The sequence below is a fragment of the Oryx dammah genome, unplaced genomic scaffold (assembly GCF_014754425.2).
Source record: "Oryx dammah isolate SB20612 unplaced genomic scaffold, SCBI_Odam_1.1 HiC_scaffold_5, whole genome shotgun sequence".
Classification (NCBI taxonomy): Eukaryota; Metazoa; Chordata; class Mammalia; order Artiodactyla; family Bovidae; genus Oryx; species Oryx dammah.
The window spans coordinates 57164147-57191343 of NW_024070189.1; the positions used below are offsets into that span (position 1 = coordinate 57164147).

General features: G+C 57.1%; 1 protein-coding gene across 2 annotated transcripts; it reads left to right on the forward strand.

Moving 5' to 3' along the window:
- The first annotated feature begins 405 nt into the window (after positions 1-405).
- PCDH1 (protocadherin 1) lies at positions 406-27197 on the forward strand. 2 transcript variants are annotated; one of them, XM_040239851.1, is made up of 6 exons: positions 406-580; positions 9518-10380; positions 13341-15536; positions 20850-21069; positions 22006-22044; positions 23178-23260. In XM_040239851.1, exons 1-5 carry the CDS (start codon positions 541-543, stop codon positions 22029-22031), a joined length of 3345 nt encoding a protein of 1114 aa, XP_040095785.1. In that variant the 5' UTR covers positions 406-540; the 3' UTR covers positions 22032-22044; positions 23178-23260. The 2 variants fall into 2 exon arrangements, with proteins under 2 accessions (XP_040095785.1, XP_040095784.1); XM_040239850.1 differs by lacking the exon at positions 22006-22044 and having other exon boundaries at positions 23178-27197.

The following is a 27197-nucleotide window of genomic DNA, read 5'->3' on the forward strand; positions in this document are numbered from 1 at the left end:
CCCGTGCCTCGACTTCCCGGGGGCAGAGTAAAGGACAGGTGTTTGAATGAGGTTGGGAAAGGAATTCGGGAGGGGTTCCAGATGGGGGCACGGGTAGGATAAGTGTAAACTGAAGAGCCTGGGAGGGGGACGATCTGCTTATACGGGTCTCAGGTAGCGAGGAGATAGCAAAAGGGGTCCCGGCTTTGCGGAGCGGTGCTGGGGTCCCCTCCCAGCCGAACCAGAGCGGTCCCGAGCTCCACCTCCCGGCCACGGAGCGGGGGGAGGGGGACAGGGAGGCGGGCGGGAGGCGGGCGGGCGGGCCAGGGGGGAGGGGGAGGGAGGGGGCGGGCCCGGCTGTGCGCTCCGCTCGCTGCTGGCTCCGCCGCCGCCACCGCCGCCGCCGCCGCCGCCGCCTCACACACTCCGGGAGCGGGAGCGCGGCGCGGACGCGAAGCCGCCGGGGCTGCTGCGCGCAAAGCCAGCCGGAGCCAAGCCTGAACCGCAGCGCCAGCCCGAGCCGTGCCTAGTCGCAGCCCGGGCCGGGGCCGGTGGCGGCTCATGGACTGCAGGGCCCGCGGCCGGCGCTGCCCAGAGTCGGGTAAGGATCGGTGGCGGTGGAGGCGGCGGTGGCTCCCGCCCGTGAGCGGCCATGGCCGGCGGGAGCCGAGGGAGGGGCACTCGGCCGAGCGAGGCCACGGGGGCCCAGTCGGTGCTCCGCGTGCCGGGGTTGAAGTGGGGGCGTTTGGGAGCTAGGAGTGGGGGTTGCGGCCGGGGCACCCTGGCCTCCAAGGTCCGCCGCAAGAAGCCGAGCGAGGAGAGGGAGTGCTGGACTGGACCCCAGCCTAGGTGCCCTGCACCCCGGTGCGCTTGGAGCTGCGAGGATAAGGGGGCTCCTGGAGCGCGAGAGATGGAGATGGTTTGGGGCAAGTGCGCAGCCCCCAGTTGGGGGGGGGCATTCCCCGAGGAGGTAGCAAGCAAGGACCCTCATCCACAAGCACACACACACACTTGTTGGGCGACTAGCTCGGATCACTCAGGCGCGTCCAGCTCCCTGCGGGCACCCGGAGGGCCAGACCACGGACATATGTACACACATACATACATATGTGCACGCAGGCATACCTCCCGCACACCAGCGCCCGCTGGGGCACCGTCGATAGCTGAGAATCCGCTTCAGCGCCTGCACGGTCAGCAGCACGGACACACAGCCTGTGGTCCTACAAAGCAATAGAACACAACCGGGTGTGACATTCGGCGACTTGGACACACAAACGCAATCTCGTGCCCTAAAACAGGAGTGTCACGGCCACAGTTCGCCAGATGAACACTCAAAACCCAGTCACACACACATATTCCTTTAAGGAACACACCCTAACATAAATTATGTTACACTCCTTGGCCAGAACATAGGTACACAACGCGTCTTGCTTGCACCCTTCGATTGCAGCCATAAACACAGAACCCAGTGTTTCCGCACACGCCTTGAAGGCATACACCCTAACACAGCAAGTGGCACCCACAACAGCGCTTCACGGTCACAAACACAGAGTTTATTGCTTCCCACATCTTAACACTGGATTCCACACACACCTTCCACCAACAATATCACATTACACCGTGGGGGGTGTACACACAAACACACGCGCTGTGTCCCTCTCCCTCAGAGGCCAGATTCCGTCCTGGGAAGCCGCCGGGCCGCCGGAGAGCGCCTAGCGCCCCTTCCCTTTATCGCGATACAGGCAGTGTAAATATCGGCCCGGCGGGAACCCTAGGGGCGGGCTGGCCGGACCTGCTTACTCGCCGGCGCCTCCCCCACCCCCACTCCCGGGCCGGCCGGCTGGGTATTCCCGGAACAAGCTGGACCTGGCAGGCCGCGCCACCCCGCCTCCCCGAAGCTCCGGGGCACTAGGCCTTTTGCAGAGGGTGCCAACCTTGGGCAGTGTTTGCGACCCTCTTCGGACCATTCAGTTGCGTTCTCCGAACCACCTGGATCCCCAGCAGACCTGGGTCCCACACACCTGTGTCTCTCTCACACCTGGGCGTCCCCTGCGCCAGGTCCCGGCTGCAGGCCAGAGTCGTGTGCGCGGGCGAGGCCCTGGGACCAGGAGGGCACGCGCGGCACGCGCAGGAGCAGAATTGGCAGGCGACAGGGACTCGCACTCCTTCCCCCCACCTACCCTCGGGAGCCCAGACTTCTGGCCTCTGTTTCTCAGCAGTGGCCGGCGACCATTCCTTCTAGCAGGAAATATTCGGGGCGGCTCTGAGGTCTTTCATGATTGAGAGTAGGGTAAAGCCTCCTTTTCTGCTGTCCGCGAGAGGCTCGGTTTTACGAGAATTTCTCCTCCCGGGCCGGGCTCGCCGCTTTGTGATTCCGGCGCCGGCTCCTTCCCTGCCCCCTCCCGGCGCCCGCGGGGCGCCTCTCGGCGACGCCGGCTTGTGGGGGTCCCTAGGCTGACACCGGGAGTGCGGAGGAGGAGGGATTCCCTGCGGCGGCCCCTGGGGCAGGGGGCGCCTGGGGCCCGTTGGTGAGGCTCATTCTCCCGGCGCCGCACTCGCGCCTCGCCTCGAGCTCGGGGAGGCCCGGCGCCGCGGGGGTGAGGATGGGGGTGGGGTGGGGCCGGGCGAGCCCGAGGATGCTGGAGGAACTGCCGCTGTCCCACCCCCGACACTCTCCCTCCAGTGTCCTCTGGGAGGAGATGCCCCGAGCGCAGGGTGTGTGCCGCGAGCGCCCGCTGACCGCAGCGGTGTAGGTTGGGGTCTGCCCGCTCCGGCCTGTCCGGCTGAGTCCAGGATGTGCCGGAAGACGCCGAGGGCCTTCCATTACCTGCTTTGAGCCAACCCTTGGTAGCTGCCTGGAAAGAGAGCGCCCAGAAGGTGTTTTTAACAGCCAGAGGTCTAGGTGTGTGGGGGTTAGGGGTGGGGCAAGTGTTACTTTCTTGATGTGGGGGTCTCGGAGGATTGAGATCTGTAATTATAACTAGACCAGGGCATGGAGTGGATCGAAAAGAGAGGGATGAGAAGGGCCTCCAGAGACTGCCGAGCAGGATGGCAGGGGAGCAGGTCTGGTTTCAGTTCTGGCTGCATTTAGTTTCCCCCCTTCCCTCCCACCCAGTCCCCACCCCCAAAAGGGATTTCAGCTGGAAAGGAGCGTCTTGCTGGCAGAGGGTCTGCTGCTGTGGCTACTTCTTCAGGGGACCTGGGCTAGGTAGAGATTGAGCTAACTGCTGCGGAGTGTGGGTGGAAGGGTCAGGAGAGGGTCTCGGAGGATGGAGGGAGGAGCTGGGGAGAGGAGATGGGGAAGGAGGAGATCCTCATATGGGGTGAGGGCTGCCCCTACCATGAGAGAGGATAGTTGGTGCTGCACAGATTCTTTCAACCATGTACTGAGCTCCTACTGTCTGCCAAGGCCCATGGTGGGGGATGAGGATGCAACACTGTAGTAAGATACACAACTATCCTTGCCTTCATAGATCTTCCCAGCTGGCAAGGGATTTGTTCACTTATTAATGAAACCAGTGAGCACCTACTGTGTGTCTGATGCTGGAAATGAAATGCTCCATTTAGATAGAAAGATATCGCTCCTTTACAATAGACCTTAATGTATCAGCTCCCATTTAATCCTCCCAAATAATTTCAAGAGGCAGGATTATTTCCATTCCACAGTATAGAAATATCTTCAGAGAGGTAAAGTCACTTGGCCAAGGTCACACAGCTAGCAAGTGGTGGAACAAGGGTTTGAACTCTGACAATCTGACTCAAGAATGCAGGTGCCTGGAAACCCTACAGAGGCTAATAGAGGGTTGTGAAAGAGAAGGGAGAGGAGCTGAGGGCTGTGCACTTATTCACTGTGGGAAGCCTCTGAACAGCCCCACCCCATACAGCCAGCTTGCTTGCCCTCCTCTCCCAGATGTTTGCTTTGTCCCTCAGTGTTTTGTGCCCGCAGTGGTGGTGGCTGTTTGTTACAGTGCAGGGGTGGGGGGTCACAGCTGACCTGGACTCTGGGGCTGTGACATCTGCCCCTGTGTGTTTCCTCTCTGGCCACAGCTTTCAGGAGGAAATGGCCCCTGGTCCCCGAGGTGGGCTGGCAATGAAGGTTCCAGGTGACCCTCACAGCCGTCATTCTTCCTGCCCAAATGTTGATACAGATGGCATTTTCCTTGGCCTTCCCTGGACTCTGCCCTCCCACCTCACTGTGCTTGTGGAGCCTGAGAAGAATGAGTCACTGACCCTCCTGAGGCTCTGACTGCTCAGGGTCCTGGGTGCCCAGTGTCTCCAGGTGGAGGTGGGGACACCCCTGCCGGGAAGGCAGCCAGTGCCTGGGCCAGGGCAGATAAGGCACTAATGGCTTCAGAGGCTGCAGTCTGGGACTAATGACTCCCTCTAGTCAACCACCAGCACAAAGTTCAGGGCTGGTGGGAGCAGGAGTAGGAAGGGCTGCCTCACTGCCACTCCTGGCTGTTCTGCTCTCTCTCCCTGCCTCCAGGGAGGCCTGCCGTCCTTCCGCCCTTGAACCCTGGACTCTCTCTTTCTTTTTCACTCCTTGCCCTGCAGGTTTGGCAACCCAGGGATTGTGTGTGTGTGTGTGTTCGGGGATACATAGCAACCAGTGATTTCTGTGGATTTCTCTTCCCCCATCCAGCCTTTTCTCAACTCATGTGGGAAGGCATTTTTATTTCTCAAATCCCAACTCTTCAGCTTACTAGGGGCTTCCCTGGTGGCTCAGTTGGTAGAGTGTCTGTCTGCCTGCAATGCTGATGACCCAGGTTCAGTCCCTGGGTAGGGAAGATCCCCTGGAGAAGGAAATGGCCACCCACTCCAGTACTCTTGCCTGGAAAATTCCATGGACGGAGGAGCCTGGTAGGCTACAGTCCATGGGGTCACAAAGAGTCAGACACAACTGAGCAACTTCACTTTAACTTTTCAGCTTACTATTTCTATGACCTAAGGCAGTTATTCTTTCTGAACCTCAGTTTTATCATCTGTACTATGGGAAGCCATGTAATAATAAACAAGACCCATTTCAGAGGGTTGAGAGGATTAAATGGGAAACGGGTATAAATGTAGTAGAATCTCTGGGAGTGTTAGAGATGATGGTGGTAAAGATGATGATGACAGAAATTATACTTCATTCTTAATTCCCAAGACCTAGAGTACCTCAAGTTTGTTCCAAGAAGGTTCCAGACCCTTGCTGCCTCCATCTTGCTGCCTGGGGGGTTTCACCAGGCCCCTCTTCCAGAATCAGAATTCCTATGGGTGGGGCCAGATAGTACTCATTTTAAAGGGACTTTAAAGCGTCTGTCTACAATGTGGGAGACCGGGGTTCGATCCCTGGGTCAGGAAGATCTCTGGAGAAGGCAATGGCAACCCACTCCAGTACTCTTGCCTAGAAAATCCCATGGACGGAGGAGCCTGGTGTCCATGGGGTCGCAAAGAGTCGGACATGACTGAGTGACTTCACTTTCACTTTCAGGTACTTAAAGAGCCTAGCCTTCTTCAGCTCTTGATCCTACTCTGGGCAAGCCTCTCCCAACCCCTGGAAACTCCCCCTGACCCCAACTGTCCTTGCCTTGGATATTCCTTTTTAGTGTTCCTCCCAATCAGAAGTTAGATGCCACAATCCTTTCCTGACTCCTGAGGGTGACAGGGGGGCTTCCCTGGTGGCTCAGTGGTACAGAATCTGCCTGCCAATGCAGGAGAGGCAAGAGACGTGGGTGTGATCCTCCGGTGGGGAAGCTTCTCTGGAGAAGGAAGTGGCAACCAGCTCCAGTGTTCTTGCTTGAAAAATTCCATAGACAGAGGAGCCTGGTGGGCAGTCCAAGGGGTCGCAAAGAGTCGGACACAACTGAGCGACTGAGCAAGGATGACAGCGTGAGTGAAAGAATGTGTATGAGTATTAGGAGGCAGGCGGGAGGTGGGGAGAATGTGTCACAAACATGTTATGTTTGTGCTGCCTGGGAGGCCTGAGGGGTCAGAGCCCCTGGTTGTGACCTGAGATGGGGAAGGAAGCCCCCGAGATTGGTGCTTAATCTGTAGCTTTCAGAGCAGCTACAAATCAAAGTCACCCTGACGCTGCCAGACCACGGACCTCTGAAGTTGTAGCCAAAATTTGTGAACATTTGTTCTTCTTAGAAAAATCTGCTATGTAGTTTCATAAAATTCACTAAGGGGGATGTGACCCCAGAAGGTTACAAATTGTTGATCTGGAGAGAGTGAGTGGAGGCAGGCCGGCACTGCTTTATTTCTCCTCTTTGTCAGGTTTAAGCCCCACCCAGCCAAGACTTATGCACGGAGTTGTTGCTCACAATGATCCCATATTGTGTGTGTGCTGTGCAAGGGAGGGCAGAATAAGGTGCCCAGAAGGGAGTGAGGTTCTTTGGAGATAGGTGTGTTTGGGTTGGGGCTTGATGGTAAGATGAGTCCAGTGCCAGGTCCATCCAGAGAGGGGAAATGGCTGAAGGATGGATCCAAATAGAGCATCAGATAAATTCCTCTCTCCTTTAAAGAGATTAAGATTGCAGCTGGGAACAAACACACACTACTCATCTGATAATAGCCTCATGTGTGTTGAGCCTATTAGTGGGAGAAATGACCAGGGAGGGGCTGTGCTTGTGTAAGGAATCTGCATTCAGTGACCATTTGCTGAGATCTGACCTACACAAGGAGAAGGCAATGGCACCCCACTCCAGTCCTCTTGCCTAGAAAATCCCATGGACGGAGGAGCCTGGTGGGCTCCAGGTCATGGGGTCGCTAAGAGTCGGCCACGACTGAGCGACTTCACTTTCACTTTTCACTTTCATGCATTGGAGAAGGAAATGGCAACCCACTCCAGTGTTCTTGCCTGGAGAATCCCAGGGACGGGGGAGCCTGGTGGGCTGCCGTCTATGGGGTCGCACAGAGTCGGACATGACTGAAGCGACTTAGCAGCAGCAGCAGCAGCAGCAACCTAGAGAAGGGTTAGATCAGAGCCCGGGGAGTCCTCAGTGGAGTAGAGAAGCTGGGTGAGGACGAGCAGTGAACACACACCAAGTCCCAGGATAGGTTAGCTAAAATGATCGCAGTCATTCATGAGCTGTGACTGAGCACCCACTGCGCTGTGCAGGGGCTTCCCTGGTGGCTCAGTGGGGAAGAATCCGCCTGCCAACGCAGGAGACCCGGGTCAGTCCCTGGGTCCGGAAGATCCCCTAAGGAAGGAAATGGCAACCCACTCCAGTATTCTTGCTTGGGAAATGCCATGGACAGAGGAGCCTGGCGGGCTACAGCCCACCGGGATGCAAAAGAATTGGACATGACTTAGCAACTAAACAACAGCAGCAGCAGCAACTGTGTACAGGGTCCAGGGCGAGGCCCTCAGGATGGATATATGAGTAAACAAAGCAGAGGCTCTCTTAGTTTCTGCTCACAGAAAGACAAACAATTCACAAATTATTCCCCAAACGGCTACCTAACTACAACCGTAAGTGCTTTGAGGGAGCGTTTGTTGAGGGCCCACGTGCTAGGCATTCAGCCCACATGATCCCAAACTCCCTAGGAAAGAGGCAGTATTATTCCCATTTTACTGACAAGGAAACCGAGGCTCTAAATCAACTGCTGCAGCTCACATGGTCAGGAAGTGGGCAGCTGGGGTCTGCCTCGGACTCCCTGATGTCACAGTCCCTGCTCTCTCCGTCCTGCTGCCCTACACCTGTCAAATGGGTGCAACCCAACAAAAGTGACAGTCATGAGTTAGAACGGTCAGCTCCACAACAACAGACTGCATCTGTCTTGTTCACTGCTGTGTTCCACTGCCCAGGATAGAGCCTGGAACATTTTAAGTACCCAATAAATGTTCCCTGAAAGCATGAATGAGCACTGTAGTGAGCCCAGCTCTGGGAAGGGGATGAGTGCAGGGAGCTCTGTCCCTTCCTTCAGGATGCTTGGGGAGGTGGAGAACACAGGACTAGGTGCACAATATGGGGACTGAATAACACGGCGGGCGGTGTCCCCGACTGCACGGTGATTCATTGCCGAGGGATTGGTACGCACAATAAGTGGCAGTGAGTTGGAGGAAGGAGAGGTCACTGTGGGCTGAAGAGGCTGGGAAGGCTTCTGGGCAACCAGCGGCTGCCTTCAGTGGGGTGGGTGTGGCCTGTGACAGGGCCTGGGTAGGATTTCCAGGTGCGGGGCACCTATTCCAGGGGCAGGCAAGGAGCTGGGGACAGGAGATCCAGCCTGAGCCTCTGTTGAAGATGTCAGGCCAAAGACTTTGGATTTGCAAAGCGGGGCTGGCTGTGGCGTGGTGGTGCTGGAGAAGAGGAGGTAGTCAAGGCTGGTACTGAGCTGGGGTCTGCTGACACACAGCTCAAAGCTGAGGGGAGACCAACCAGAGCAGCAAGCTGCTGTCGTGACTGCGGTGCAGCTTGTGGTTGGCTGGGGCATACGGGCCTCTCACTGGAAGGATCTGGGGGTGGGCAGGGAGAGCCAGGTGTGAGACGGGGCTGGACCGGTTAAGGCCGGGAGGGGCCAGGTGAGAGGCACACTGGGAGACTGAACAGATGTGTGGGAAGTGGTCTGGGCAAGGCTGCTCGTGTCATCGGCAGCCCTATCCCAGTTAGACCTGCTGGACTCCTAGTCTCTAAGGACAGGCCAGGGCAGCTCCAAATGCCAGTTCCAGGGCTAGTCAGCTCTGACCACTGCCCTGACCCCAGTATTGATGTCTGGTATCTTCCACATACTTGCGCATGTCTCTCCTCCCCACCCCACCCCCGTGGAGAACGAGGGCGGAGGAGCTGTGTGTGTACACACAGGTGTCCATGCTCAGGGGCCTGTGTGTTTGCAGGGAGGTTGGGGAGGGAGAACCCCTATTCCTCAACCTTGTTTGCAAGCCTTGGTTGGGGCCCTGTTCAAGCTGGCCTTTTGTAGGGATGGGCACCCTGGTTAGCAGGGTGATTAGTGTCAGAAGAAGGGGATTTGAGATGTCCTACCTCACATGCGCACACTGACTTGGCATCTCAGAAGGGATAGGAACGTGACGTCATCCCTTCTGCCTGCAGCCAACTTGAGCAGCCCTCAGCGTGGGCGGTGGTGGTGATGATCGGGGTCTGGGGAACGTGATGGTTCCTGCGTCTCTCCTACTGTGTTCACGGCAGGGGGTGGGGGGCTCCAGGTCTCGCCCTTGCACTTGCTGTCTCTCCCTATCTCAGTATCAGGGTAATTAGCATGGGTGACTAAGGCAGGATGCTGGTGAGAAGGAGGTGTTGGGCAGAGCACAGAGCAGAGAGCAGGGAGGGAGGGAGTGTCAGGTGGGTCCAGGCATTCCAGGGGCGGGAACTGCTCTAGACCTGTTCCGGCGCCTACTGGCTCCTCCAGCTGGAGCAGACATCGCTGCTACACTGGGCTGTGGGTGAGACTCTGGGTTCTGGGTTCTGGAATTGGTATTCTCTCTCTTGGAGATCCGTGTGTGGGTGGGAGAGAGGGAGTTGGGGGTGGCTGTGGGCAGCCCTGAGAGCCTGGGCTCTCCTCCCAGCTGACGACTGTGTTCTGTCTCTCCCCCTTACAGCCCTCCTGATTCTGGAGCCTGCCCCAATGGGGCCCCTGAGGCACAGCCCAGGCCCCGGGGAGCGACGTCTGCTGCTGCCCACCCTGCTGCTAGCACTGCTGCTGCTGCTGGCTCCGTCCCCGGGCCATGCCACTCGGGTGGTGTACAAGGTGGCTGAGGAACAGCCACCCAATACCCTCATCGGGAGCCTTGCCGCTGACTACGGTTTTCCCGACGTGGGCCACCTGTACAAACTAGAGGTGGGCGCCCCGTACCTGCGGGTGGATGGCAAGACGGGCGACATCTTTACCACCGAGACCTCTATTGACCGTGAGGGGCTCCGTGAATGCCAGAACCAGCTCCCTGGTGAGCCCTGCATCCTGGAGTTTGAGGTGTCTATCACGGACCTTGTGCAGAATGGCAGCCCCCGGCTGCTGGAGGGCCAGATAGAGGTTCAGGACATCAATGACAACACGCCCAACTTCGCCTCACCAGTCATCACACTGCCCATCCCCGAGAACACCAATATCGGCTCACTCTTCTCCATCCCAGTGGCTTCGGACCGAGATGCTGGCCCCAACGGTGTGGCGTCATATGAGCTGCAGGTGGGGCCCGAGGCCCAGGAGCTATTTGGGCTGCAGGTGGCAGAGGACCAGGAGGGGAAGCAGCCGCAACTCATCGTGATGGGCAACCTGGACCGGGAACGCCTGGACTCTTACGACCTCACCATCAAGGTGCAGGATGGTGGCAACCCCCCACGTGCCAGCAGTGCCCTGCTTCGGGTCACCGTGCTCGACACCAATGACAACGCCCCCAAGTTCGAGCGGCCGTCCTATGAGGCTGAGCTGTCTGAGAACAGCCCCATAGGCCACTCAGTCATCCAGGTGAGAGGCCCCTCTGTCTGTCAGGGTGACCCACTCTACTCTGGGTGCACTCTACCCTCCGTCTTCCCTGCTCTACCCTGTGGCTGACTTCCATTTAGAAATGGGAGCCCACCCCAACCTCGTGAGAATTCCCTTCACTTAAGGGCAAAACGGTCAAAATAGTGCAGTGAGGCCTCTCTCCTCAGCCCCTGCTTGGTGAGACTTCCCTACCACACCCCAGCAGGGGAGTGACTTTCCTCTGTCAAGCTATTTACGTGACAGTGACATTGCATAAGAACAGTGGCCCCCACCCCTGAGACAACCTCTGCAAGGTGAGACCTGCCCCCCAAGCCCAGTGACATTCTCCTCCCCAGCCAAGCGAGCTGAGCAAATGAATCGCCTTTTGTCCAAGTAGATTCTCTCCAGAGATGAGAATGTCTTCCCAACCAGGGGCCCGTTAGCCAGATGAGAGTTTCCCGAGGCTGAAAGCCAGAGCCTTCCTTTGCCCATCCCTGACAGTCAGATGAAATCATTTTAGCCAGGTGAGTCCTCAGAATTCTAGAAAACTGTGCTCAGATGTCTATACATCCGTCTCCTCCCCTAGGCACTGGGCACCTATGGGTATGGGGTGCTGGGCACAGTTGGGGGGTTGGTGGCCTCTGTTTCAGTTCTCAGCACCCCTTTCCGTGGGAACTTCCCCAGGGGCTGGGCAGCTTGGTGGGGCCAGGGCCTGGGAGGGAGCAAAGAAAGCGTCCCTGTAGACAGGTGGGTGTATCTCGTGCTGTCATCTCAGCCCTGGCCTGCCAGCCCCAGAGCCTTTCTCCTTCCCCATGGGCTGAAGTTGTCTGTCTTTGATGTGAAGGAGCTGAGGAGGGCTCAGACTGCCCTGCACACTGTTAGCTGTTCTGGGAAATCATTCCTTCTACATCCCCAAATTGAAGCAGGGCACAGGGGGAGTTTGGACCTGTATTTAGTGGCTGGTGGACTGGAACCTGTAGAAGAAAGACTGAGAGAGAGAAAGGAGACAGACAGTCGGGGATGGTGACTAATAATAGACTTAAGTGCTGGGCACTGTTCTGAATACATTCTGTGTATTATATCATTTAATCCCCACCGTACAAAGTAAGCATTATCCCATTTTACAGATAGGGAACTGAGCCCACAGAGATTAGGAAACTTTCCTCATATCACCCATCTGATGTGTTCAGATCCCACCTCGGCCACATCCAACAGTTTGACTTCAGAGCCCATGGGTGTAAGAGTCAAGAAGTGGGATGAAGCAGGACAATGGGGCAGAGACGAGGCTACAGGTAGATAGAGCAGGAAAGAGAGGATAGGAGAGAACCAGCAGTGGGAAAGAGGCTGAAGAACTGAGCAAGATGTGGGGGAGAGACAAAAGTCAAGAGTCAGAGAGAGAGGTAAGCTGGCAAGAAAGGCGGATAAGGAGGTACGTGACCAAGCTAGAGACAGGGAGGCAGACAGTGGGAATCATAATGAAAAGTCGGTGACAGACTGAGGGGATGGAGGGGCGAAGAGAAACTGTTGGAGGAGTGAGCAGAGAGCAAGCAGCTGGGAATCCTGACCCACGTGTCTTTACTGTCCGAAGAAAATCCTGATGGGAAGGAAAGACACTAGCAGTGGCCCACAGAGTGTCAGCACTGATTTTCAGAGGTGAATGGATGGATGGCTGAATGGATGAACAAAAAGAGAGATACATGGTATTTAGGAGGCACTTGGCATGTGCCAGGCAGTGTTAGACATTTTTACTGACATCATCCCATTTAATCCTCATCACAACCTTGTGAAATAGGTTTTATTATTATCCCCCTTTTACACATTTGTAAACTGAGGCTTGAGGATGTTAAATCATTGGCCCAAGGTCACGTTATTGGGAAGTAGTGGAGCTGGGGTTTGAACATGAGACTCTGTTGCTCTGTTCCCCAGAGACTCTGCCTAGTTGCACCCATCAGGTCTCATCTGCCCACGCACACTGCCAGCACATTCTGTTGGGCTGTGACCTAACTCTAGATCGCATGTTTCTGCCTGACCAGTGCTCCCTCACGGCCATTCCCACCTGGCTCCTGTTGCTTGTCACCACCCGTGTTTGTGTAGACCTGGGCCGGTGCGCGTCGCCCTCGGCGCGGGAGGGCGTGCCCACTGCAGAGGGACAGGCAGTTCGTTGTTTGATGCTGGGAGCCCAGCCTGCTACCAGCAGGCTCTGTGGCCTGCACCAGTCCCTCCTTCTTGGCCGCGGGCTCGGGGCTCGGCCGGATTCCTCAAGTTGGTGCCTAGCCAGCACCAGACCTGGGAGGGGAAGAGACTTGAAACAGGTTTCTCCGGTTTGACAAGGGTAGTGGCCTGGCTTGGCGGGCTCCCTCTGACCCACATCCCTATCTGGCTGTTTTCAAAAAAAGCAGTCCCCTCACCTGTGGCCTCCAGGCGGGCATGTGGGTCTCCATTCATTTACAAACACACACGTACACAAACACATATACCTTCTCACATAGTCACAACACGTGTATGTTCATGCATGCCTGTTATACACATATGCCATACATACACACCATCTGTACTACTCACACATTCCCAGCTCTTCAGAAGGGTTGAAGGTCAGTTAAATTGGGTGGAAGGGCTACCCTGGTTGCTAGCTGGATTCTAATCCCCACGTTTGGGTGGACTAGTATAGAAATGATAAGTAGAGTTCAGTTCAGCCCTATCCCATCTCTAGTAGTAAGCCTGCAGCACCATCGAGGATTTGTGGGCTGTTATCTGTGCTCTTCAGGGAAATTGATCAGTAATATCAGCTACAGTGTCAGGAACTGGGAAAGGGCAGGGCTCACACGTGCTGCTTTTGGAAAGGCTGCCTTATTAGATTAGTCATGTCTGCTGTGCTCTCTGGAAAGGCAGCCCTGGTGTCCCTTAATTTGTTATCCCCAAGCTAACCTAGCCCTGTTTCCCTCGTTTCTCCCCCTGCCCTGTAGGTGAAGGCCAACGACTCAGACCAAGGTGCCAACGCAGAGATCGACTACACTTTCCACCAGGCGCCTGAAGTCGTGAGACGCCTTCTGCGACTGGACAGGAACACCGGACTTATCACTGTGCAGGGCCCCGTGGACCGTGAGGACCTGAGCACCCTGCGTTTCTCGGTGCTTGCCAAGGACCGTGGCACCAACCCCAAGAGTGCCCGAGCCCAGGTGGTGGTGACTGTGAAGGACATGAACGACAATGCGCCCACCATCGAGATCCGTGGCATAGGGCTGGTGACACACCAGGACGGGATGGCCAACATCTCAGAGGATGTGGCGGAAGAGACAGCTGTGGCCCTGGTGCAGGTATCTGACAGAGACGAGGGAGAGAACGCGGCTGTCACCTGTGTGGTAGCAGGCGATGTGCCCTTCCAACTCCGCCAGGCCAGCGAGACGGGAAGCGACAGCAAGAAGAAGTACTTCCTGCAAACCACCACCCCGCTCGACTATGAGAAGGTCAAAGACTACACCATCGAGATTGTGGCCGTGGACTCGGGCAACCCGCCACTCTCCAGCACCAATTCCCTCAAGGTGCAGGTGGTGGACGTCAATGACAATGCGCCTGTCTTCACCCAGAGCGTCACTGAGGTCGCTTTCCCAGAAAACAACAAGCCGGGTGAAGTGGTTGCCGAGGTCACTGCCAGTGACGCCGACTCGGGCTCCAATGCTGAGCTGGTTTACTCTCTGGAGCCTGAGCCAGCTGCCAAGGGCCTCTTCACCATCTCACCTGAAACTGGAGAGATCCGGGTGAAGACATCCCTGGATAGGGAACAGAGGGAAAGCTATGAGTTGAAGGTGGTGGCAGCCGACCGGGGCAGCCCTAGTCTCCAGGGCACAGCCACTGTCCTTGTCAACGTGCTGGACTGCAATGACAATGACCCCAAGTTTATGCTGAGTGGCTACAACTTCTCGGTGATGGAGAACATGCCGGCACTGAGTCCGGTGGGCATGGTGACTGTCATTGATGGGGACAAGGGGGAGAACGCACGGGTGCAGCTCACGGTGGAGCAGGACAATGGTGACTTTGTTATCCAGAACGGCACGGGCACCATACTCTCCAGCCTGAGCTTTGATCGGGAGCAGCAAAGCACCTATACCTTCCAACTGAAAGCTGTGGACGGTGGTGTCCCACCTCGCTCAGCTTACGTTGGTGTCACCATCAACGTGCTGGATGAGAATGACAACGCACCTTTTATCACTGCCCCTTCCAACACCTCCCACCGGCTGCTGACCCCCCAGACCCGTCTGGGTGAGACGGTCAGCCAGGTGACAGCTGAGGACATTGACTCTGGTGTCAATGCTGAGCTGACCTACAGCATCGCTGGTGGCAACCCTTATGGACTTTTCCAGATTGGGTCACATTCTGGTGCCATCACCCTGGAGAAGGAGATTGAGCGCCGCCACCATGGGCTGCACCGCTTAGTCGTGAAGGTCAGTGACCGCGGCAAGCCCCCACGCTACGGCACAGCCTTGGTCCACCTATATGTCAATGAGACTCTGGCCAACCGCACACTGCTGGAGACCCTACTGGGCCACAGCTTGGACACGCCACTGGACATCGACATCGCCGGGGACCCAGAATACGAGCGCTCCAAGCAGCGTGGCAACATCCTCTTTGGCGTGGTGGCTGGTGTCGTGGCCGTGGCCTTGCTCATCGCCCTGGCTGTGCTCGTGCGCTACTGCCGGCAACGGGAGGCCAAGAGTGGCTACCAGGCTGGCAAGAAGGAGACCAAGGACCTGTACGCCCCCAAGCCCAGCAGCAAAGTTTCCAAGGGCAACAAAAGCAAGGGCAAGAAGAGCAAGTCTCCCAAGCCCGTGAAACCAGTGGAGGATGAGGATGAGACCGGCCTGCAGAAGTCTCTCAAGTTCAACCTGATGAGCGACGCCCCCGGGGACAGTCCGCGCATCCACCTGCCCCTCAACTACCCACCAGGCAGCCCTGACCTGGGTCGCCACTATCGTTCTAATTCCCCACTGCCTTCCATCCAGTTGCAGCCCCAGTCGCCCTCTGCCTCCAAGAAGCACCAGGTGGTGCAGGAACTGCCGCCTGCAAACACATTCGTGGGCACCGGGGACACGACGTCCACGGGCTCTGAGCAGTACTCCGACTACAGCTACCGCACCAACCCCCCCAAATACCCCAGCAAGCAGGTAGGCCAGCCCTTGAGGCTCAGCACACCCCAGCCCCCACCCCACCCCTACCATGGGGCCATCTGGACCGAGGTGTGGGAGTGAGGGAGCTGGTGTCTCGGACCTGCTCTGCTCACCAGCCCAAGACAGTGGTGGGAGGTGGAACCAAAGGTCAGGGAATGCTGCGACTGGCAATGACCCTGCTGCCTCACCCAGGCTTGGAGGGCTGGGCCCAGTGAAAATGGAGGGTGCGTTCTGTGTCCCCCCACCCATCGCCCCTCCCCACTGGGAGAGGCCTGTGATTTGTTACATCCTGGGACAGGACCAGATGCCGGGTCCTGCAGGTGGGGGCGGATGGGCAGGGGAGCAGAAGGGTTTGGAGGCAAAAGCGTGGAGGGAATGGAGAATAAGTCTCCTTCAGACCTGGGTCTCCGTCTGAGGCCAGCCATGGGTGCTTCTCTAAAGGGGAAACAGGGAGACCTGGGGCCCTGGTGGGTAACCAGGTGGGGACTCTGTCAGGGAGGGGCCCCCCCTTTGTGCCTTCTCTGTGTACTGTGTCACCCTCTTCCCCACCCCAGACTCCTGGGCTGGGTGCCCCATTCCTCTTCCCCCATCCCAAACACTTCCCCCTGATAATAAAGTTCTCTATTTTTGGAGTTTTGGTTTCTTATTTTCCTGGAAGTGAGAGGAGAAGTGAGAGAGACTGGAAACAAACCTTTGTCTGGAGGTCCTGCCTCAAGGTCCCCATCCCTGCTCTTTGTCCCTCCCCATGTCTCAGGCCTGCACCTCTCTGCCAACCGTATCTTAATTGATCACCTTCCCCACCCCCCAACCCATGACCATGACCGAGTCCATGTCTGGGTGAAGCACCCTTCAAATAGAGCTGTCCAGCAGTGTATCCCTCTCCTCATTAAAAAAAAAAAAAATTTGTTTGTTTAGGCTGGGCCAGGTCTTAGTTGTAGCATGTGGGATCTAGTTCCCTGAGCAGGAGTCGAATCCGGGGCCCCTTGCATTGAGAGCACAGAGTCTTGCCCACTGTACTACTAGGGAAGTCCCCCTCCCCCCCTGCTCATGTTTGTGAGGCCTCCCTGGGAATGATGCCCTTCATCAAGAAAGTGGGTGCAGAGGCACCCAAGTCCTGACCTTTCTCCACTGACTAAGATTTGACCTTTCCCCTCTGTGCAGATGGAGCAGTTCCAATAGAGCTCAGACCAGAGTAGCTGGTAGGGGTAGGAGGAGTGAAGTCTGGCTGCCTCAGGTGAAGGCACAGAACCTCTTAATTATACTAGGCAACTTCCCTAGAGGCAAGATCTTCCCAAGTCCCTTTCCCAGACTCTTCATCCCAGTACCACTCAACACCCAGCAATTAGCCTGTTTTGCCCTGTCTTCCCACCAGGGTCACCAGCCTGGGCTGCCGGGAGGGCGGGCCCAGGGAGAGGGGAGGGAATCCTCCAGTGCTGCAGGCCGACCTGCTCTCTGTGTCCCCACTGCTGACCCAGGCTGAGGCACCCTATATTGCCCTCTCCTTTCCCTTCCTTCAGTTCCTTGCTCTGGCCACCCTTAGCTGCTACCTCTCATTCACTCTCTCTCTCTCCGTCTCTCACTTCTTGCTCTCCTGGGTCTGCCCTGTCGCTGGCTGTGCCCAAGGAGGAGGCTAAGTCAGAGTGAGGGGACTCAGGTCCTGGGGGAGTCTCTGAGGCCAGAGGCAACCTGTGTCCATGGTGACTGAAGAGGCTTGAGACACTCCCAGGAGGTCCAAGGCGCCAGCTCTCTATTCTGATTCCGTCCACAAACTCCCCAACGCCCTGGGGCACCCCCAAAGTGAAAATCCTGGGGATTTTGGAGGAGTGGGGCATGGGGAAGTGAAATCTCGTTTCATCTCATTTCTCCTGGACGAATAAGCATCTCTTGGGTGGCCTCCAGCAGCTCCTGACCAATCATCCTTTCTCTCTCGTTCCTCTCCTTGCTGCCGCTGCCTCTCCCTCGTTCTTCTGTTCCTGTAGCTCTTTCATCTCATTTTCTTTCCCGGAGTCTGAGGGATTATCCTTTACTCGGCTCCAGACCAACCCAGGGATGGAGCCACACTGCACACTCGAACATAACAGTCACAACACCGCTGTTATCATCAAAACACATAGGCTGAATCCCTACTATGTGCTCAGCACTGCGCTAGACCCTAAGGAAAAAATGGTCCTGTCTACAAGACACACAAGTGAAAAGATGAGGCAGCTGAGAATCTCGGTGTTGATTCTCGCCAGTGAGGATGCCACGTAGAAACGCTTTTCCCAGCTTGTTCTGCCACTTCTGCCACTACTGGCTTGCTTTCTTTTTCTTTTTTTTTTTTTTTTTGAGTCCTTACCAGGTGCAATGTACCATGCTAAGCATTTTATGTGAATTAGCTCATTCAACGCTCATAACTCTTTGTGAGTAGGTCATTTTACAGAAATGAAAACTAGGTAGCGATGGAGTCAAATTCAAATCATCAGGAGATCTGGTTGCCAGAGTCTATTTTCCATTATGCACTTTTTGACTAAGTTCAGATTAACCTAATAAAGGCTCTACAAAGTTCTGCAAGAAGGGAGGGGTGTTAAGCTTTGTATAACTCTGGGTTTTCCACATTTACTTGACCATGGTGTCCCCTCCCTTTCTTTGAGGCATATAGTATGAGAAGACATGGGAGTGGGCTCCTGAGAGGGAGCACCTTGAACCAGCTCTTCATGAAGTGAGGAGCAGGAGATGGACGGGAGGCTGAGCCAGTCCCTGAGGCAGGAGTGAGTGTCACCAAGCTGGAGGCAGGGAGAGGGCAGAGAGGGGATTCTGAACGGAATGGAGGATGGAGTGGGGAGCTAAGACAGGAGATTGGAAGACTGTAGGCTATAAAGGACATAGAGGCCTTGTCAAAAGTTCCTTAAGAGGAAATGGGAGCCCCTGAAAGCTCTTGAATTTTGGATGAACTGAGTTTTAGAAAGTTCACTGGAGTGTATGGTGGATTTAAGTTGGTAGAGGTGAAGGTACAGGACTGAACCCTAAGGTCCAGGCAAGGATGGCGGCAAAGGGAACGATGGATGGACGGATCAGGCTGACGTTCTGGAGAAAAGACCCACAAGACTCAAGGGATAATTGGATATGGCGTAGGGGTGGGAAGTGAGGGGAAAACTACCAAGATTTCCAGGTAGATACCATCCTTCTGAGTCTGGATAAGGGGGATAATGGTAAGATCATTGCCCATGCAGAAGCTGACTGGAGAAAAAGAATTTGGTTTCAGGCATGTTGAATCTGAAGGGTCCATGGGGACACCAACTAGAAATATCCAGCAAGTGTCTAGAACTTCTGGACTAGGGTGTGTTTGAGACAGATTTTGGACACAGGCTTTTAAGATTTATTTATTTATTGGCGACACTGCACGGCATGTGGAATCCTAGTTCCTCAACCGGGGACTGAACCTGTGCCTCCTGCAGCGGAAGTATGGGATCTTAACCAATGGACTGCCAGGAAGCCCCTAGACTTTTTAAGATTTGATAGTCATAGAACTATAGGGAATATTTAGTATTGAGTGTGACCCAACCCTCCATTTTAAAGAAAAGCATCATAGAAAAAGACCAAGTAATGTGTATTCCAGGAGGCAGGATTGCAGCCTTGGATTACCAGGGACAGGTTCTGCAGGGACAGAGGGCTGCTGGCTAATGTCTAAAAAGAAAACTGAAGAGAAAAACACTTGATAGCCAGGCTACTCTGTGCCTCCCAGAGCACCTGGAACCTATCATCAGGTCAGTTTGGGAGATCTTGTCTGTTATCACCCAGACCTTTCAGTGTTTTGGATCCCAGCATGGATCTCGAGAAGCGTTGCCTGTGCCTAAAGATGGAGTGGGAGGCAAGGTGGGAAGGCAGCTTCCTGTGCTGACGCCCTCCCCCACCCCAGCTGCCTTGAATGGGACACAAATTGTGTAGGGTATCAGGAGGGTGGGTCTGCAAACCTGCGCCACCCTCCATCTCGATAACCTCTTATTGAGAGTTTTAAGAAGAAAGCAGCACAAAGTCAGAGGATTAGAGGGAACCTGGAGACTCATCTGCAGGGGCCTGGGCATGGGCTGCTCCCACCCCTGGCCTCCAGGGGCCCTTGGTCTTCACCCTCCACAACTCCTAATTTCTGATTGGCAGGAGAACCAGTGGCAGTCCCAGGTGGGTGTTTGGGTGATTGGTTGGTTGTGCCAAGTGCCAGGCTGAGGTTGCCAGGTTCCTGGGATGATCATTAACCCATGGCAGGCAGACGGAGCTGTTGGCTGGGAGCAGCCTGTCACTGTTGCACTCCCCCGACCCCAGCTCCCAGTCTAAATCCTGACTCCACCAAGCCAGCAGTCCCTCCCAGACGCTCCTTCCTGTTTCCTAGAAGGAGTCTCCATCTGAAGCCAGCCTTCTGAATCCCTGATGGATGCCGCATCCCCCCCTCCGCCTCCTATGCCCGGGTCCTCCTGGGCCCTGCCCTCTCCAGTTAATACTGTTTCCTGATGTGGAGGGCTGAGGAGTTTCCATCGTTCTGCTACCCCACCCCCAAGGTGCCCTGGTTTGTTATCAGGCACCTTTTTCCACTCCCTGGCCTCTCTGAAGGGGAACAACTGGGGACAGGGGTTGAGTGGGAGAGGACTCAGCAGGGAGTCCTGCCTATGGCATTACAGACCAGGGGGCATTGCAGACCAGGGGTGAGGAACAGAAGCTCAGAAAGCAGTTAGCAACCCAACTGGATGGAGGCAGTAGGAAGTTACGGAGCAATGAGACAGGTGAGGAGCTGGAGTCTGGAGGCTGCTATTTGGAAATTAGGGAACTGTTCTGGTATTGGTGAGCTGTTTTGGAATGAGGAGTGTGTCCTGCTTTCAGGGAGCTGTTCTAGAAACTGGAGGCTTGCTGGTGGTTAGAGGCTATGCTGGAATTAGGGGAGTTGGCTGGTATTGTGCTATTTTGGTGTTGGCTGTCTGGAATGAAAGAGAGGCTGTGCCAATACTGGGAAGCTGTGCTCTAACAAGTGGTCGTACTGGATTAGGCTTATCGTTGCTGGCCTGGGGGCTATCATAACACTGGGGCCTGTGCTGTGTTAGGACTTCCAGTGTGTGGTCCTGGCTGTCCTGGGAGCTGTCCTAGAATGAAGAGCAGTCCTCTCTGAAGGTGCCTGCTTTCTGGGGGGCTGTGCTGTGCTGGGGGGCTGGGCCTCTTCTTGGTTGCTGCTGAGGCCTAGAGGACTAGAAGCTCTGGGGGTAGGCTTGGCTGGGGCTGCAGCCTGGTGTGGTGGTGGGCCTGTGGGGCAGGCTAGCCGGCCAGCAGTGACGCTTCCTCTCCCCGCAGTTACCTCACCGCCGCGTCACCTTCTCCGCCACCAGCCAGGCCCAGGAGCTGCAGGACCCATCCCAGCATAGTTACTACGATAGTGGCCTGGAGGAGTCCGAGACGCCATCCAGCAAGTCGTCGTCAGGGCCCCGACTGGGTCCCCTGGCTCTGCCTGAGGATCACTATGAGCGCACCACCCCTGATGGCAGCATAGGAGAGATGGAGCACCCCGAGAACGGTGAGGGGCATTGGCATGGTCGGGCACCCCAGGAATGAGTAGAAGCCTGAAAATGATGACAAGACCTTAGAAAACAGCCTCCATCTCTTGAGCTCTTCTGTGGTCAGCAGTAATCACTGTGCAGAGTGCTTCCTGGCAGATATTCATTGAATCTGCATAACTACTCTGATCTGAGAACTTTATTGTGCCCACTTTACAGTGGAGAAAACTGAGGCTCAGAGAGGTTGAGTCACTTACCCAAAGTCATATACAGGAAGTGACAAAGCTGGGAAGGATTCAAACCCAGGCTTCTCTGATTCCAAAGACTGCATTTAGCACTACTCTATATTGCTTCCTAGGAACAGGGACCCCAAGAATGGGGGCTAGAGGGCTTAGGCAGTGGTGAGGGAGCCTTGAGGCAATCTTTTGATGTAATGAGGGTCAGAGGGCCTTGAGGATGCTCAAGGGGCCCTGGATGCTCTAAGGAGCCCAGAGAAGGATGTGATGGTCCCCGGGGGAGCAGGAGATTGTTTGGCTGAGAAAAGGGGTGGTGGGGCTGGGGAGTGGAAAGTCTTGTCTGGGAGAGGCTTGGAGGGTGATGGCAGAAGTGAGGTCTGGGCAGGAGCAGTGTGGGGACAGATGGGGGATGTGTTGTCAGAATGTATGGGTGCAGTGCGTGTGTGTGAAGGCATCTGTGCTGGCCTGCGGTGGGGAGCCTAAATCAGCTTGCCCTTGGGATAGACAGATTCTCCAGCTTGGAGCTGTCCTCAGGTCTCGCCCCCTCCCTCAGGCTGAAGTCCCGAAGCCCCCCCAAAAATGAAAGGTTCCATACCTCACCCCGTGGGCACAAGTTCTTGTCTGACCTCCCAGGCCCCAGGTCTCAGAGTGTCCTCTCTCCCCACCCTGCCCGTCCATGCGCGATCTCACGCCCGTCTCGTCCTTTTTGTGCCCGCGCAGAGCCGGCTGGCAGGAGCAGGCCCTGAGGCGGACTGCCAGGTATGTGGGAGCTGCTCTGGGGTCTGGGGTCTGTGGGACTCGGCCCAGCACCCAGCCCCGCCCACCCAGTGCCCATGCTCTGCTCCATGCCATGTTGGGTCCCCCATTCTGCCCTGAGCTAAAGAGCCTGAGTGCTTTGAGGGTTAACGACAGAGCTGACCCCTTCTCACCTTGCACTGGCAGGAGGCCAAACCAGGGTGGGTGGTGCCAGGGGAGCCCCCACCCCAGGTGGTGCTGCTCAGTCATGTCCCTGCGGGGGGGGCGGGAGTCACTGCCTGGTGCTGTCCCCAAGAGAGGGTGGGACGGGGGCAACTGTGACAGGAAGTGCTCCAGGCCCAGCCGTTCCCATAGAGACCCCGGCTGCCCAGCAACCACACTGGCTACTGCTGATGTCAGGCGGCCAACTCCTGTTCCCGTGGGTGTTCTGGGCAGGGAGCCGGGGCAAGGCCAGGGGTGGTGGTTGCTGTAGGGGCCAGAGTAAGGCGTGGTGGGGCTGCATGAGCGTGCTTGTGGCTATGTGAGTGTGTGCTTCTGTGGGAACCCCTGGCTTTGTAGCGGGGCCTTGCTGTGCTGGGGTGGGGTTTCAGGACAGCTGGGGACATGGTGAGGCTCGAGGGGGCTCAGAAGGAAGATATGTGCCCACCTCTGTCTGAGGATGGAGATGCCCGGTGTAGATTTGTGCGTCCATGCCTATCTGAGGGGAAGGCTATGGGTGTGTGGGGGGAAGGGGACGACAAGGGAGAGAGAGCTTGTGTCCGTAATGAGCATAGGGGTTTCCTCATCCCTGTCTGAGGGCAGATGTGCATGTGTCAGCCTGGCTTGAGGCAGATGACAGAGTGCATGGATGGGTTGTGTGTGCACCTGTCTGAGGGCAGGTACAGTGGGTGTGTGAGAGGAGAGCTGGAGGGTGGGTGAGGATGGAAGAAGGGAGGTGTCTATTTAAGGATAGGCCGTGTGTGTGAGAGTGCACGCGCCGTGGATGGTGGGAGGGTGTGTGTGCCTGTGAGCTTGGTGGGCAGGAAGCGGTGTGCACTCTTGTTCCGAGACAGAGTGGAGGTGCTGTTGAGAGGCCGCGGAGCAGAGAGCCCTGGGAGGCTGCCCTGCCTGAGGACCCTCCCCTTTCTTCCCTGCAGACCTGCGCCCTCTGCCTGATGTCGCCATGACGGGCACCTGTACCCGCGAGTGCAGCGAGTTTGGCCACTCCGACACGTGCTGGATGCCAGGCCAGTCGTCTCCCAGCCGCCGGACCAAGAGCAGCGCCCTCAAACTCTCCACCTTCGTGCCTTACCAGGACCGAGGAGGGCAGGAGCCCGCGGGCGCCGGCAGCCCCAGCCCCCCGGAAGACCGGAACACCAAAACGGCCCCCGTGCGCCTCCTGCCCTCCTACAGTGCCTTCTCCCACAGTAGCCATGATTCCTGCAAGGACTCGGCCACCTTGGAGGAAATCCCCCTGACCCAGACCTCGGACTTCCCGCCTGCAGCCACACCGGCATCTGCCCAGACGGCCAAGCGCGAGATCTACCTGTGAGCCCCCTTCTGGCCGGCCGGCCATCCCTTCCCCAGTCGCCGGCCAGCTCCCAGGTGGGCCCATTCCAGGGTCCCCGCTCCTGACTCCTCCAGCGTGGACTTCCTGGCCAGGGCCCTGAGTCGGGGGTGGGGTACTGGCCTCATGACCACGCTGGCCCTTCCCCCATGCAGGGTCCAGGTCCTCTCCCTTCACTTCATCCCCCAGACCCTAGGGAGCCCCCTCTTCCCCTTCATGGGGCTCCCCCCAGCTGATGCCCAAGAGGGCTCCTCTCCGATGACTAGGCTCCCTTCCCTCGACTTCCAGGGAGCACCCCCTTACTTTGGGCAGATGGTGGAGTCAAGGGCAGGTAGCACACTTTTAAGTCATTGTTTCCCGGATGGCCGACCAGGGCGGGGATAGGATGCCCCATTCCAGCCCTGCAGCAGGGCTGAACTGGGGAGCCCCCCTCCCTGGGAACTCCCAGAGGAACTTCAACCGCCAGGGGCTTCCCAAAGGGCTGTTGTTACCAAAGGTGGGGTGGGGATGGGGGTGAGAGTGGGGCAGAGGCCTTGTCTTCCTGTACTGCTCCTGGGCCGGCCCACCTGCCTGCCACATGCCCATGCCTGGTCCCATCTGGGGGCCCCCCTTCCCCACTGGTCATGCAGTGTCTGTATATAAGGACCTTGGAATGATGTCCCCATTTCTGCCTGATTTGCAACTTTTCTTGTTGATGTTGTGTTGTCTTGGGGGACCCCTCTGGGGGGGACCTGCCCTATGCCCCCTCCTCCCTGCCGCAGTGCCCCCCACCCCAGGCCTCTATTGTTCCATGTTGTAAATACCCCTGGGGCCATGGTGGGGGTGCAGGCCAGGGAAACAAAGGGTGGGCGGGGGTGAGGGTAACATTTGCCTATCAGCAGAGCTGGGCTTTTATTTAATTTTTTTTAAGAAACAAATCTCTATTTTTTTGGAACTGTTACGCTGTGCCCTGGTGGGGGGAATCCCCGCTCAGGCTGGCCCCCACATCCAGATGAGCATCACAGAGGGGCCCTGAGGCTGTGGGGGGCAGCTGGACAGGGGTGGGATGACTGTGCCTCTGGCCTGGTCGGGTGAGTTGGGAGCAGGAAGGTTTGTTCAGGGGGTGGCTGGTTGCTGCCCCCAGTAGGGGGTACCTGCACCCTGCCCCTCTCTGCCCCCCACCCCCAGCCCCTGCCATGACTGACCCGTCAGCCTGTAAAACCACCATTGCCTTGATCTCAGGGGGTGGGAAGGGCGCCTCAGGGCACCCTGGGCTCCAGGCCCCCTTCTTCCAGTTGGGCTTCCCTTTGCCAGGGTCAGGGGTCCCATGGGGGTGGGGAGATTGGGGGGGCAGAGAAGCCCAGTCAGCCATGATGAGGTGGGATTCTTCTCTTCACCTCAGGGGGCCAGGGTGTGAGGGGCATCCTGCAGAGCCTCCGCCTCCCACTGTGGCCATCTCAAAGCCTCAGTCCCCCTTCCTTCCAGAAACCCCCACTGCCTTGGCCCATACCTCTCCAGCTCCCCAGGGGCCCAGGCTGGGAGGCTGGAGACTCAGGGTATGGCCCTTGCTTGACTTCGTCTAAGCTTGGGGGGTCAGCCCAAGGGTGGGAAGGGTGGGTACAGGCTGCTGGGTCGTCTGGTGCCTTTGGGAGCTGTGTTGCTGGGGTCTTGACTCCTGTATCCCCATAGACCCCACCTCCACCCCTGAAAGCCAGGGGGCTGAAGAATCACCTTATTCTCTGCTCCTTGCCCCTAACTTGGCTTGGGGTAACAGTGCTGGGAAGGAGAACATTGTTAGGCTGGTGGCCCCAGCATCCATAGCCCTTCTATGGAGGGCAGGGGATAGAGTGGGCTGGGGTGGCAGCAACCAGGTCCAGGGATTGGCCAAAGGCTCCTTTCCCTCGGGGAGGCCCAGGAGGTGGGCTGGGGCTGGTTAAAGAGACAGCCCCTTCCCCCTGCACAAACAGGGCAGGTGCAATACTGGTGGAGTTAGTAACATGAGTTGCCCAGCTGGTGGGTCAGTGGCTTTGAGGGCTGTCCTGGGTCCTGGAGTTCAAGATTCTGGCAAGATTGTATGCGGCCCATATGCTTGGTGGAGAGGGTGGTCCAGACAGGAGGCATTCCTGGGGTCGGCAGACTCCCCTTGGAAGCCCCTGGTGGCCTGGGCACCCTGCCCTGGTCTTGGAGGCCCCTGAGCACTAAGTGGAAGGGCAGAGGAGCACTTTGCACAATGGAGAAGCCAGAAGGAAGAGAGTGGCCCAGGTGGCCAGGAGGGCTGAGAAGCACAGAGGAGCTCTTCCCACAGGCGAAGGCAGAGCCCCTAGCCCCCTGGTTGGGGTCGGGGCACTGAGTCTGTCACCACCTGGGCACTGGAGAGGTGAAACCAAAGGTGGGCAGGGGGTGGGTGGCAGCACTGGGGACCACTCCGGTTGGTCCTAGGCCTGTGAAGCCCTTCCCCAATGCCTCGTGTCGCGTACAGTTTTATGTACAAATAGGCGACATTTGGCCAGAGGAGACCCCGCTCAAACCCAGCCTGACCCAGTCAGTGTCTTCCTCGAGGGGACCTAGTCTGTCCTCACCCCCTACTTCAGAGCATGTCTCTTGGTAGGGGGAGGGTATATGGGGACATACTTCTCTCCTAGGGTCCCTGAAGTGTGTCTCATATCCCCAGGGGAGAGTCTCTGGGGCATCCCTCACCTCTGGGGGCTCCCTAGGCCCTATCTCTCCCCTTGGGAGTCTCTAGAGGGATATGTCTTCCCTCTGGGGACCATGGGAGCAAGTCTCCCCCCTACCCAGGCTCTCTGGGGAGCCTGTTTTCCTCCCAGGGTTCCTGGGAGTACTTAAGGCATGTCAGTCTTGGGCCATCTCTCTTCCCAGGGAAGGGGGCTATCTCTGAAGCATGTCTCAGAAGAGATGTTTCTGGCCCTCCCCGCACCTCTCCTCCAGGGGTGTCTCTGACCTGCAGCACTTGGGATGAGACTGGGCAGCTCTAAGTTGTCTTTTCTCCTAGGGGCTCTGGGATACCTCTGTCTCCTGAGGGCCCAGCCTCTGGAGCCATTTCTTACCTGGACGCGGGCTGTCGCCTGGTGTTGGGTTGGCTTGTGTTGGCCAAGAGAAAGCCTCTTAGGGGGCGTCTCCACGTGGGACTTCTCTGGGAGGGGGGACTGTGTCTCGCCCATGGGGTTTCCGGGCAGTGTGTCTGCCCGTGGGGAGGGGGAGACTGTGTCTCCTCGGGTTATCTGAGTGGGGAGGGGGGCCGTGTCTCTCTCGTGTGTTGGGGGGGGTGGGGATCAGGGAGGGGGGTTTTGGGCGCGTCGGGTGCCCACACTGGGGTCGTGTTTCTCTCGGTTCGTGCCACTTCCCACCGCCTCGCTCCTCCCGGGAAGGGCCCCCGCTCCGCCCCACTCCACCCCTGTCCCTGGCGCTGCGAGCACAATCCCGTTGATTTGTAATGATTTCTGTCTCTCTTGTCTTTCTCTTTCTCTGACCGCCCCTCGCCCCCCGCCGCGAGCATGCGCAGGCACCGCCCCTACCCCTCCGGTTCGGTTCGTTTCCGGTTTGTTTGCTGAGCTGTCAATGAAAGACCCGTGTAATTATTCCCGAGCTTTACAATAAAAGTGTGAAAACCGGA

Bases quoted from the DNA above. Each gene is read 5' to 3' on its own strand.
- PCDH1 (XM_040239850.1), top strand. From the start codon at position 541: ATGGACTGCAGGGCCCGCGGCCGGCGCTGCCCAGAGTCGG. The intron at 15,537-20,849 runs GTAGGCCAGCCC...CTCTCCCCGCAG, and splicing joins CCAAATACCCCAGCAAGCAG to TTACCTCACCGCCGCGTCAC. The intron at 21,070-23,177 runs GTGAGGGGCATT...TCTTCCCTGCAG, and splicing joins GATGGAGCACCCCGAGAACG to ACCTGCGCCCTCTGCCTGAT.